This window comes from Sarcophilus harrisii, chromosome 4 (genome assembly GCF_902635505.1).
Source record: "Sarcophilus harrisii chromosome 4, mSarHar1.11, whole genome shotgun sequence".
In the NCBI taxonomy this organism is placed as follows: domain Eukaryota; kingdom Metazoa; phylum Chordata; class Mammalia; order Dasyuromorphia; family Dasyuridae; genus Sarcophilus; species Sarcophilus harrisii.
In genome coordinates, this window is record NC_045429.1 from 89376966 (window position 1) to 89389618 (window position 12653).

The window sequence follows — 12653 nt, forward strand, 5'->3', positions numbered from 1 at the left end:
ATATAGATTTTCAGTAGCTACTGAATCTTCATTTTAAAATGAAGGGAATAGATTAAGTGTGCTTTAAGTTTCCTTTCATAGTATCTATGATAAACTTTGTATAAACAATGAGAAAATGTTCAGCACATATAATTTTGATTGAAAGCTGTAAATAGCTAATTAATAATTTATTTTAAGTGATATTTTTATTCTTTTTAAGTAGATTGCATTTTATGATGCTCTCAAATATACCTCTTCTTTTCATCATTTTTTTCATATCCTTAATGGTTGTTGATTGTATTAAATCCTTTAAAAAGAAAAAGAATATATATGAGCTCTGTTCCAACTAACTAGAACATTAACATGTTAAATTGTCAATTTTTTACTTAAAGAATTATTTTTTCTTGATGATGCATCAATATTGGCAAGTGGCCATACATGGTAAAGTACCTATTAATTTCAAAGAACTACTTAAAAATTCATCAGTGCTTATGATAATCATCTAGGATTATCACTATACATTATTGAGATGACAAAGTTTAATCACTAAAAATTTTGTCAATATCATATATTAAATATTTAGGTTTGTAATGTACTGGGAATGTTCATTCAAGACAGTGCTTCTGGAAGATGTGCCAATGCTGTTCATGATTTCTAGTCATCTAAACCCTAAACTTTTTTATACATTACCCAAGAAAAGAAGGCAGCATAGTATACTCTCCCCTCCTCTCTGTCTCTTTCTCTCCCTCTCTCTCTGTCTGTCTGTCTGTATATATATATATATTATACACCAGATGCAAAGTCAGAATACCTGAATAAAAGTCTTATCATTGTCACTAATGTTTGATCTTGATCTTTAGCAATCTTTGAAACTCAGTTTCATCATGTATGAAATGGGTGGGCTATGGAATGGACAAATCAATTAAGCTCCTTTGCAGTTTTAGCAGCCTATGTAAAATATATTTCAATTTGACTAAGCAGTAAAAGATTAGTTAATACAAAAATAAAACTAAACACTTCTGCCCTTTCAGGAGGCATTCTATTAGAGGGATAAAATTTTACAAAAATAAATAAATGCAAATTAATTTAAGGAGAGAGTCAACTTTAACAACTGGGGGAAAGAGTGAAATTGCATAGAAGAGGTAGTTCCTGAATTGAGCCTCAAGTAAAGATAAGGATTCTAAAACCCAGAGGTAGTAAAGACTAGGGTGTTAGAATCCTTACAAAGTGTTAACTCAATGGAATTGATTGAAACAATGCTTATGTTTACACCTTTGAGAGTTCACATATCAGCTCACACATTAGTTCACAAGTTTGGGAGATTCACAAATCAGAATTCAGTATGAGATTCACAAGTTTACACCTCTCAGAATGCCACTCTCTCAGAGGAGTCAACCTTTGGGTTCACACCTTTAAGAGATCATATATAAGAAGCTCTTAAAGCTTCAGTCAGGAGTTAGTTGAGGAGATTGAGAAGCTAGAGACTGCAGTTGGGCAGAACTGGGGATTCGGAAGAGGAGAAGCTGAAGTTGGCAGAAGCAGAGGCAAAGGACTAGCAACAAGAGCTGTTGGAACCAAGGAAAGCTTACCGGGCTATTTTGGAAGAGACAATAAAGGATTGTACTTTAATCCCTGGCTGCATTTGAGGTAATTATTACTTTGAACTGAAACCAAGGCTGCCTCCAGAAGCCCCCCAATAAATCTGCTCCCAAAGAAAGATTATATTTTAGAAAAAGTGAACATTACATTTTGGTGCCCAAATGTGGGGACTGACAGGACCCTGATTTCAGTGGAAAATCTTCGATCCTGATCTCAGTGGAAAAGCCTCTGATCCTGATCCAATGAAAAAGTCTCCTCAACCCAGAAATTAGGGTGAGTACAACAAGAAAATTTTGTTAAAGAACTAAAGTAAAATTTCAGCTGAAATGGGACAGATGTTTAGAAAACAGCCTTCTGATTCTCTTCAAGGAAAATGTTTAGAGAACATTGTCAAGGTTATGAAAAGCCAAGGTTTGATTATAATTTTGGAGCAGATCACTGAACTTTTAGAAATTGTAAAGTACATATATCCTTGTTTCTCTATGGAAAAAGAATTGGAGCTAGATGAGTGGAAATTAATAAAAGAGCAACTAGGTGAATGCTACAATTTTAATCCAAACTCAATTTCCAAAAATACACTTAATTCATATAATTTAATACAACTGACTTTAGGAATTTATATGTGTTAGAATAAGGGGAAAAAAGAAAGAGCAGGAAGGGAAGGTGCCAACTAAACTAGGTGAAAAGGAAGAAGAATCAGATAAGAATTCCAAGCAGGAGAAATTAAATCATTCCTCATCTCATGACCCTCCCCACTCACTTAACCCTTCATGGATGGAGGAAGAAGGAGGAGGGGGAGAGACAGTAATGCAATCACAACCACCTATTAAGGAGCCTGTGACAAGATTAGAAAAGGCATTAATAAGGCAAAAAATGAAGGACAAGATGCATCTGATTTTATAATTGTATATCCTGTGCTTGAAGAGCTTGACTCTTCAGGTCAAAAAAGGAAAAGATACACTCCTTTTAATTTGGAAAAAATTAAGGATTTGAAAAAGGGTTGCACTCTTTATGGGGCTACATCTTCTTATGTTAAAATGTTACTAGATAGTTTGTCTTATAAGATCTTAACCCTGAGTGATTGGAAATCCATAGTTAGGACATGTTTAGAACCTGGACAAAACTTGTTATGGCTTTCAGAGTATCATGAATTATGTAGGATTCAAGCCCAATGAAATAGGCAAACAGGAGTTTATGTACAAATCACTTTTGACCAACTAGCAGGTGAAGGTCAGTATGGAGAGAATTCAGAACAGATTCATTATCCCATAACAATGTATGAGCAAATTTCTAAGGCTGCAATAAAAACTTGGGGTTCCCTCCCTAGACAGAAAGATGGAAGAAAAGCCTTCACAAAAATAAGCAAGGTCCCAATGAACCTTTTGCAGATTTTGTGGAATATTTGCAAACAGCTGTAACAAGAACCATTGGAGAGAATGCAGCTACAGAAATAATGACCAGACATCTGGCTAAGGAAAATGCCAATGAGGTTTGCAAAAGAATTATATGGGGACTAGACAAATATGCTCCTTTAGAGGAGATCATAAGATGCTGTGCCACAGTGGGCACAAGTGCTTATTATACCCAAACTATGATGAACATGGAAAGACAGGGTCCCTCTTGGCAAGGGACTTCTAGAGAAAATTGTCGATGTTTTCAGTGTGGAAAGATTGGACATCTAGGGACAGAGATAGAGTGAGAGGACAGGGTGAGAGAAAACCCAAAACCCCATGTCCAAAATGTAACCAAGGCTTCCACTGGGCCTCAGAATGTAGATTGACCCAGGGAAATGAGAGGCAGGGCCCAGCTCCAAGATATCAATCAAAAGACAGATGGGGCATGATGGCAGCTGAGGTTACATCCAGAGAATCTTTAGAAGGTCAGGATTCTGATGTGATCAATCATCCCAAAAGTAATCACACGGCAGAAAGAGATTACAGTTGGGGAGAATACAGGCTTTTTAACCCAACAGGGAAGTGTCCAGTGCAAACAGCTCCAATGTAATTGCCAGATGATGAAGAGAAATCCCAAAAGTGGTAAATAAAAGGGAATTAGATAGGTTAACTGCTTGGGGAAGAGGGTTTGCTTGTATTTCTACAGATGGAGAAGGAATCAAATGGGTGCCAATGAGCCGTATTCACCTTGTCCATCAGAGAGAGACAGAAAAAGAGAAAAATCTGGAAACAGAGGAGAAGACCTAAGAACAAAATCTGCAGGAATCCTTGGATTCCCTAACACAAGATAAGACTGTTGCAGTACTTGAAAACCAACAGGAATCATTGGATTCCTTGAGATGAAAAATTGTTGATGAGATTATTGCAATACTTCAAAGCTTACAGGAATTATTGGATTCCTGGCACATGAACTAATGGACAATAGATTTCTTTTGGACTATTTCTTGGATTTTTGGACATGTATAAATTCTCACAATGATTCATATTATTTGATACATCACTTCTAGCCTGTGTTATATTCCTATGTGCTTACGTAATTTATGTAATTATGTGCAATATCTCCCATATTGATGGATTTATGTATATCTCTTTCAAGTGAGCCCCTTCAGAAACCCGCTAATCTGATTTGATTTCCCATTTCCTTTGATGTTTTCATCTCCCTTCCTGAGAAGTCAGGGAGGGTGTGACCACCTTCTTTTTATGGTGTTTTCACTTCTTTTTTGAGTTGTCAAGGAAGGCATGATCACTTTCTTTTGTGGGGTTCTCACCTCCTTGAGAAATCATGGAGGTCATGACCACCTTATGTTCTAAATCAAAAGAAAGCAGGAAATGTTAGAATCCTTACAAAGTGTTAACTCAATGGAATTGATTGAAACAATGCTTATGTTTACACCTTTGAGAGTTCATATATTAGCTCACACATTAGTTCACAAGTTTGGGAGATTCATAAGTCGGGATTCAGTATGAGATTCACAAGTTTACACCTCCCACAATCCCACTCTCTCAGAGGAGGAATCAACCTTTGGGTTCACACCTTTAAGACATCATATATAAGAAGCTCTTAAAGCTTCAGTCAGGAGTTAGTTGAGGAGATTGAGAAGCTAGAGACTGCAGTTGGGCAGAATTGGGGATTCGGAAGAGGAGAGGCTGAAGCTGGCAGAAGCAGAGGCAAAGGACTAGCAACAAGAGCTGTTGGAACCAAGGAAAGCTTACCGGGCTATTTTGGAAGAGACAATAAAGGATTGTACTTTAATCCCTGGCTGCATTTGAGGTGATTATTACTTTGAACTGAAACTAAAGCTATCTCCAGAAGCCCCCCAAGAATCCTGCTCCACAGAAAACCATTATATTTTAGAAAAAGAAGAGAACACTACACTAAGATGGGGGCATTAAGGGGGATTAACTTGAAAAAGATGCAGAGATGAGAGATGGAACACTGACTTATGGAAATAATATTTTCTTCAAATATAACCTTAGCAAATATAAAAGTGCAAGCATTCTAACCCCCATCTCAATTATGGAAAAGTTTAGAGTCTGAAAGATGAGTGGACTTGCCTAAGATCACACAGCTAGTAAATGATAGTTCCAATCCAGGTCCCTGACTGCAAGTGCAGGACCCTTTGCAGTATATATGACAGCCTTCTTTGACTAAAAAATGATTATGCAAACATAGAAACAGTCCTAGAGATCTCATCTTACCTTCCTCTTTCAATGCACTGAGGATATTGGAGTTGCCCTCTGTTGCATTGCACTCTCAATTCAGATTCTGTAAAAGATGCTGCTAGAAAACTGTTCCTTTTGCAGAGAAACTCAACGTACTCTCCATGGAAAAAATAAGGCCTGTTGTCAAAACTCCACTTCAAATGTAAATTATTATTTTCCATCTCAGTTGAAGATAACATGCAAGGTTCTAAAGAGGGAAAGGGATAAGAAGGAAATAATGAAAGACAAAAGTTGTACCAATATAACAGAAAGAAAAAAATCTAGAATGACCTTCCTACTCTTTGTTTTAGTCCACTGACAAGTCTACCTTAGTTAATTTTCAGGGATTTATTTTTTTTAGTCACATAGCTCTTGCCCATCAGAGTAGATAAACTGTTAAGATCCATTTATAAAATCCAAATAGAAAAAGGATCATTGAAGACTTATGTTGTCAGGCAGATATTCCTTTTCTAAGATGATTGAGGCCAGCTAAAATTAACTCCTCAGGCTCTAGTCCTATATTGGATACTGAACAATTTCCCATCTTTGATTTTCAGTGAGGAAGAAATCACTGCTGAGAATTATGACTGTATTAAGTGGAAGAAATGAGAATTAAAAGGGCCTCTAAAAGAAATAATAATTAAAAGGATCTATATAGATCTGATTCAAGTTCAATTACACCATGCTACGATGTAAATATTTATGGATTTCCAATGTACTCCAAGTGATATCTAACATAAACAAGATGAGGCTTTCAGCTGTTTACAGCTATTCTAAGTAGGAAACAAGTCAAAATATTCTTGGCATATAGAATGATACAAATGCCCAAAAGAAGCTGGTTGAAGTTTTGCTTATTTTATATATAAACCCATATTCAGTACAATTTGTGTAATTGAATAAAAATATTTCAATAAATACATACCTAAACATGATGGTGGTGTTGTCCACTGTGCCTGCAAGCAATAGACTATCTTAGACCCTTGCAGGAAATGATAATCTAAACATCTGTATTCTACTGAGGAACCATTTTCATAACTCTTTTGTGATGAGCCAATAACAATGCCATGCCTAATTATTGGAGGAGACCCACATTTTCCTTCAAATTCTACACACAAAAAAAAAAATAATTTAAGTTGTTTATATCAAATTGAGAAGACAAACAAAATACTATTATTCTTCAAATTGTTAGGCAATTAATAGAGAGAAGACCTTTAAACCATTTAAACTTTTTTTTAAATATGAAATTCAAAAATTTTATCAAAGATCCCAAGTATATCATCATCAGTAATATATTACTTTTAAAATGCCATCTTCTAACATTTAAATTAGCTTTTATACATATAAAATTTAATGTTTACAGCTGCATTTTCTTATTCACAAGTGGTCCAAAAAAAGAAAATCTACTAGTTTCTTCCTTGAAATTATTCTCTAAGGAAATGCTCTCTTTTTCTTTTCTTCCTCCCTCCCTCCCTCCCTCCCTTCCTTCCTTCCTTCCTTCCTCCCTCCCTCCCTCCCTCCCTCCCTTCCTTCCTTCCTTCCTTCCTTCCTTCCTTCCTTCCTTCCTTCCTTCCTTCCTTCCTTCCTTCCCTTTCCTTCCTTTCTATCTGTCTCTCCCTGTCTCTCTCTGTCTTTCTGTCTCTCACCACCATACTTCAGCTAAGAACAATTTGAGAAAGGAGACTTGAGAATATGTATCTTACAATACCACCTAACAGTGTTCTTCTAAAGCATAGAGGCTGTATGCTTGTTTTTCAATACCATATGAGCAATATAATTGTTATTTATTATGAGTCCATTTGCATAGATGTGTTTTATGGATCCTAATAAAGAAAAACTTAAGAACTGGAAGGTGAATTTATCCATTTCTTTCAATATCAGGAATCTAAATAATTATTAATGAATTAAGGCAGGTATTTTTCCCCTAAGCTCAGTTCAGTGAGATAATATTTGTAAAGAACAAGCCCAGTATCTGGCTCATAATAAATACTTAATACAAAAAACTGAAAAGTTATGGGTACTTGCTAAGATGTGATTACAAACCCTCCCACTCCTATCTAGTGCTATCTTATTCCCTCTCTCAAAATCCTGTCTGTGTTCTAGGTTGTTCATAGGACAATATCTATCTAGGTTACACTGTTCCCTCCCTATATGGGTTAAGACAAAGACAACATGAGGTATTGAAAGGATTTAGCTCCCTTAACATAGATTCCCGATTGCCTTTGGCTGTTTTGAAATAGATTTCTGGTTTCCTATGGTCATAAAAGGTTCCACCATAATAGTATTGAGGGCCTTTCATCTAAAGACCATACCCTGAACAATTGAAGAGATGAGCTACCATATGGACATGAAAGGAGCCTGAAGATGTTAAGTGCTATGATAAAAGAATTTCTGCTTCAGACTTCTTGCTTCCATTAAAAAGAAAAAAAAACCCACCTCTACCCCAACTTCCTAACATTGTTTGCTTGAAGGTTATATACCCTATTCAAGTTGCAAAAATCAAGCTTGAAACATCATCCACAGTTCTAATTTTAACCAGTTAGTTCCCTGATATTTCTGGTGCAGACATCCTTATTTTCTTCCTCTGTTGTCTATTTTCTGATGTGGAAATCCTTATATTCCCCATCTGCTCTCTGTAAAATTCCATTGTACCTATTCTGCCTTTGTGTTCACCTTATAGATAAAGCTGCCAAAACTTACATTCAGGATGTACTGGTTAGTGTGCAGTGAAGCCTACCATCTTGCTAATGTAACAAACTTCAGTCTTTTTCTCCTATCTCTTGTTACTGAGTGGTGATTGATATCAGTACCCTAGTCAATATACTCTCCGGCAATTCTGTCACATTGCAACTGTATTCATGTTGCATATTCTTGCTATATACAGTCAAGTAATCCTCCTTTTGTTAGTTCTTTAAAGATTTAGCTCATATTGTTCCATCATTAAACATGAACCATGGTGCTAGTATTAGGTGCACCCCTAATACAGGATTCCATAAGTCTCCAAAAGAAGTTCTATCCCAGTGTTTCTCCCTCCCATTTGACCTGTGTCCTCCTTAAGTCTTACCCACACTCCTCACCCCTATTTCTACTTGCCCCAGATGTTAGAGTTACTATAGTTCTGAAATTTTATTTTATCTAGTCCAAATCTATGAATTTATGGATGTAACTGAGGCTCAGAGAGATTTAACAATCCAAAGAAATGTCATAGATTAATAGAACTTTGTCAAAATTTATTCCTACCTTTTCTAACACATGTTGGATATTTCAGTTCTCCTCTGTTACACTGTACTATCAGTTCAGAAGGCTTTGTTGATGGTGATAAATGGTATCCCTGTTTACATATAAAATCTATATTATCACCATGTAAAAAATATCTCTCTCCTTCAGTATTCCATTTCATTTCTATGTTATTATTGTTCATATAATCAGCATTAATAATGCATGGCTCTGCAAGACAAAAAAAAAAGTCTTCACATACTCCCCCCCCCATTGACACATTATTTTAATTTATGTCTTATATTAAAGATCTTCTTTAAAAAGCTTCTTAATCTTCTTAGTACTGCCAGGAGATTATATATGGAAACCATCATACACACAAACCATTTATCTTTTAGCACTCATAATGGTACCACAGAAGCTATGTAATTAAAAAAGAAAAAGAAATAGTTCTGCTTGGAGGGCTTACAATCTAAACAAAAGAAATTGGGGAGTGAGGGGGACACAAGAATACAAAAACCACAAGACAAATAGACCAAAAGAAAATCCAATTTTTCAGATCAAATTTTAACCAAATTTTTGGTGTTGATAAATCAAAGCATTTAATGAATTAAGTTTTTAAAAGGGTAAAAGTACAAACTTGAGTTTAGGGAGGAAAGACAAGTCCAAATCTAGGGTGATGGCTTAAAAATGTTTAATAATAAGATTAATAATAGTAGTTATGATTTTTTAAAGTATAGGCGAAAGAAACAATTGCAATAGACTGAAACAGTTGTTAAATACTAAATAGTGCAATGGAGAACTAGACAAAATAAGGAAAAATTATATTAAGGAAATATAGTGGAAAGTAAAAATCCTAAATTAGAAATTTATGGAAAAATTAAAAGTTTGGAAAAAATAAGGGTAGTATTGAATCTGAAACTAGAAACAATAGATTTTGAAAATTGATTAAAAAGTTATTTTCTATATATTAAATTTTAAAACAATTTTGAATTAAAAATTAAAATATTGTACAAAATATTTAGAGGAAGGATAGGATAAAAAAAGAGAAGAACAAACAAGTAGATAAGATGGAGGAAAATGCAGTTAGTAAACATAAATGTGAAGCACCAACTGAATGTATTAGAAACTAGAATCAAAAAATATTGTTTACCCAAACATAATTGAAGCAGAAAAGCATACACAGAGTTATAATAAAGAGCTAGAGCATTAAGCATTTTTAAGCTTCAACTAAAATAAAAATACATGATGACAATCATGATCTCAGACAAAGCAAAAGTAAAAATAGACCTAATTAAAAGAGAAAATCAGAAAAACTATATTTTGCTCAAAGATACCACAGAAAATTATATATCAAAACATTTAATATCAAGTTTCTCTGACAAAAAACTCATTTCTCAAAGAGGTGGAGGAACTGAGTAAAATTTATAAATATAAAAGCCATTCCCCAATTGATAAATAGTCAGATATTTGGGGGATAAGTTTTTTTGGGATAAGATAATTTTTGGGAAAAGAAATCAAAGCTATCTATAACCTTATGTAAAAATGCTCTAAGTGCTGATTAGAAAAAATTCAAATTAAAACAATTCTGAGGTACTACTTCATATCTATCAGAAATGGCAAATATTAGAGGAATAAGAAAAATTAATGTTAACACTGTATTAACAATTAATTATTAATTTGTGATCTACCCTTTTCTTTTAGTTTCTGTTAACACATAACTCCTGAAAAGGTCATTCAGCTGCTGACGGGGATGACTGAGTGTGATGAGATTGCTTCTACCCCTCAGAGCACATGCTAGTTAGGGCACATAGGAATCCAGCTAACCAGGAGACCCAGTTTCTGTTTAGAATATAAACATAATTCAGTCTGAATAACCCTTTTTCTGGGAGAACATCTAATTCTTGGTCCTCTTCATTAGAATTTGGATCCATTTCAGCTCTTGAGGGGGAGAAAACTTGCTAGAGAGGTCTAGATGGGTATGACTTTCCCTGCCTAGATGCCTTGGACCTGCTGAATCTTATGGTCAAGTCACATTTTCAGCAGGAAAGAGTGAACATGTTTAGTCCACCTCCTCATTATGTCTACCAATCAGTATTAATTTTCATGTGTAGGAAGAGTTCCCTTTCGAAAGGAATTAAAGGTTTATCAAGAAAAACCACTGACCATTAATTTGTTTATTTTTAGCTAGCCTAATTAATAGATTATTATCTATTGCCTAAAAACTCTTGTCTCTTAGGGTTTTTACTCATTTCAGAGGATGAGGAAAAATAAGTACATTAATAAACTGGAGTACTAAACTACTCTCACCATCCTGGTCAAAAATTTGGAATTATGCTCAAAGAGTTATAAAACTTTGCATACCCTTTGACTTAGCAATACCACTCCTAGGCCTCTATCCTCAAAAAGAGCAAAGAAAAAGAAAAAGGGCCTATATGTATCAAAATATTTACAGTAGCTCTTTTATTGTAGTGGCAAAGAATTGGAAATTGAGGCAGTGCTCATCAGTTGGGGAATGGATGAACAAATCCTGGCATATAACTATAATGGAATATTATTGTGCTATAAGAAATGACAAAACACGTGGCAAGACCTTATGAACTGATGTAAAACTAGTTTTTACACTGTGAGAAGAAGAAAATCATTGGGCAATGATTATAATGATGGCCAACTGTGAAAAATTTGGCTTCTCCAATCAACTTAATTATCCAAAATAGTTTTAAAGGAGTCAAGGGAAAAAAAATGCCATTCACCTGCAGAGAATTGGTGAACTCTGACTACAAATTGCTTTATTTTCTTTAGGTTTTTTGAGATATAAATATGCTTTGCATTATTTTACATATATAAATGATATCATTTTGATTGTTTCTGAGTGAGTAGAGGAACATTTAGAAGAAGGAAGAGAATTTGAAACTCAATTTTTAAATTAAATTTAAAAAACAAACAAAAACCCATTAACATTCTATGAGCTACCTTATACATTACTCATTTAAGTTTCTTTCTACTCTCAAATTCTTATCAGAGAAAATCCAAGCAAAATATGTCATCTAAATTCAAAAGCATCTGAAATGATTCATAAAGAAAAATGCTATCCTAAACAGAATTCTTCAACAGTTGACATAACGTTGAGTTCTAGAATATAAATTAGTTTTGCCTTTTGTATAGATATGAAGTACTTACTAAAATTTTTTTCAGTGTTAATAAGAATTTAACATTTATCTCTCTGAAAATTACAATGAGCATCAATTACTGCAATAAACTGACCCAGTTTCAACATTTATACTCTTTAAGAGGATTGATATTAATTTCAGCATTCTAGTTCAAAGACCAATAATCAGTTTTAGTAATTAAATAGATTAACAGTTTGTCAGATAATAAAAATTTAACAGTATGGGTACTCAATCTCATGAATAAATTTTGTTTTGATGGTCATGTGGTGGACAGGTCCTTCAACACTGGGGCATGCCTTGACCTCCTTATCTTCTCATCTGCACTGTTTGTAAACTCACAATGTTAGAATTATATAGCATTCACCAATTCTATTCATTTCAATGAGATGGAGGACTTGTAGACCTTACCATTTCCCCTTAGTCTGCCACTAAAACTTCCAGACTTCTTCCTCTTTCCACTGTCAACTGAACTAATAATTCATCTATAGCCTAAGGACCCCCGCATCTTGCTTTAAATCTTAGGATTTCAAATCTTCTCATCTACTTTGCAAATGAACTTCCTTTTTATGTACTGACTTCCTTAATTAGAATCTAAGCTCCTTCAGACCAGGGACTATCTCACTTTTGGCACAGTAATTGTGGCATTGCTTAATAAATGCTTTTTATTAAATAGGTTCAGGTAATCCAATGATGGCAGATTTATTTTACTAACAATTCCACAGGTAACTAATGAGTTGCAAGGAGTACTTTCCAATCTTCCATACTCACTAAGGGTGAAAATATAATTTCCATACCAGTAGATATTTCCAAATAAACTGTTTTTTAAGAAGAAAAATTATATACAGATTCCCTTCTTAAAATCACAAGCCTAAACAAAATTACAATTAAGGTTAAGACTTGGAGAAGGAAAAAAAGCTAATTGAGGGGAAAAGATTAAGAAGACACAATGAGAAGAAGAAGGAAAAAACATCCTTTCTTTACTTCCCACCACAGCAACCTAGCCAAGCTATACTCTCTACAAGTCAATGACCCTACT

The 12653-nt window shown here is 34.5% G+C and overlaps 1 protein-coding gene across 1 annotated transcript in view; it reads right to left on the reverse strand.

The window, feature by feature from the left end:
- Positions 1-255: 255 nt before the first annotated feature.
- The window catches only part of F13B (coagulation factor XIII B chain), a 39621-nt gene continuing 27223 nt past the window's right edge, over positions 256-12653 (reverse strand). The window contains exons 9-12 of the mRNA XM_003767549.4: positions 8472-8678; positions 6157-6339; positions 5232-5442; positions 256-286 (exon numbers count right to left, since the gene is read on the reverse strand). Of these exons, the coding sequence (XP_003767597.2) occupies positions 280-286; positions 5232-5442; positions 6157-6339; positions 8472-8678 (608 nt within the window). The 3' untranslated portion in view covers positions 256-279. The remainder of the gene's footprint in view (positions 287-5231; positions 5443-6156; positions 6340-8471; positions 8679-12653) is intronic.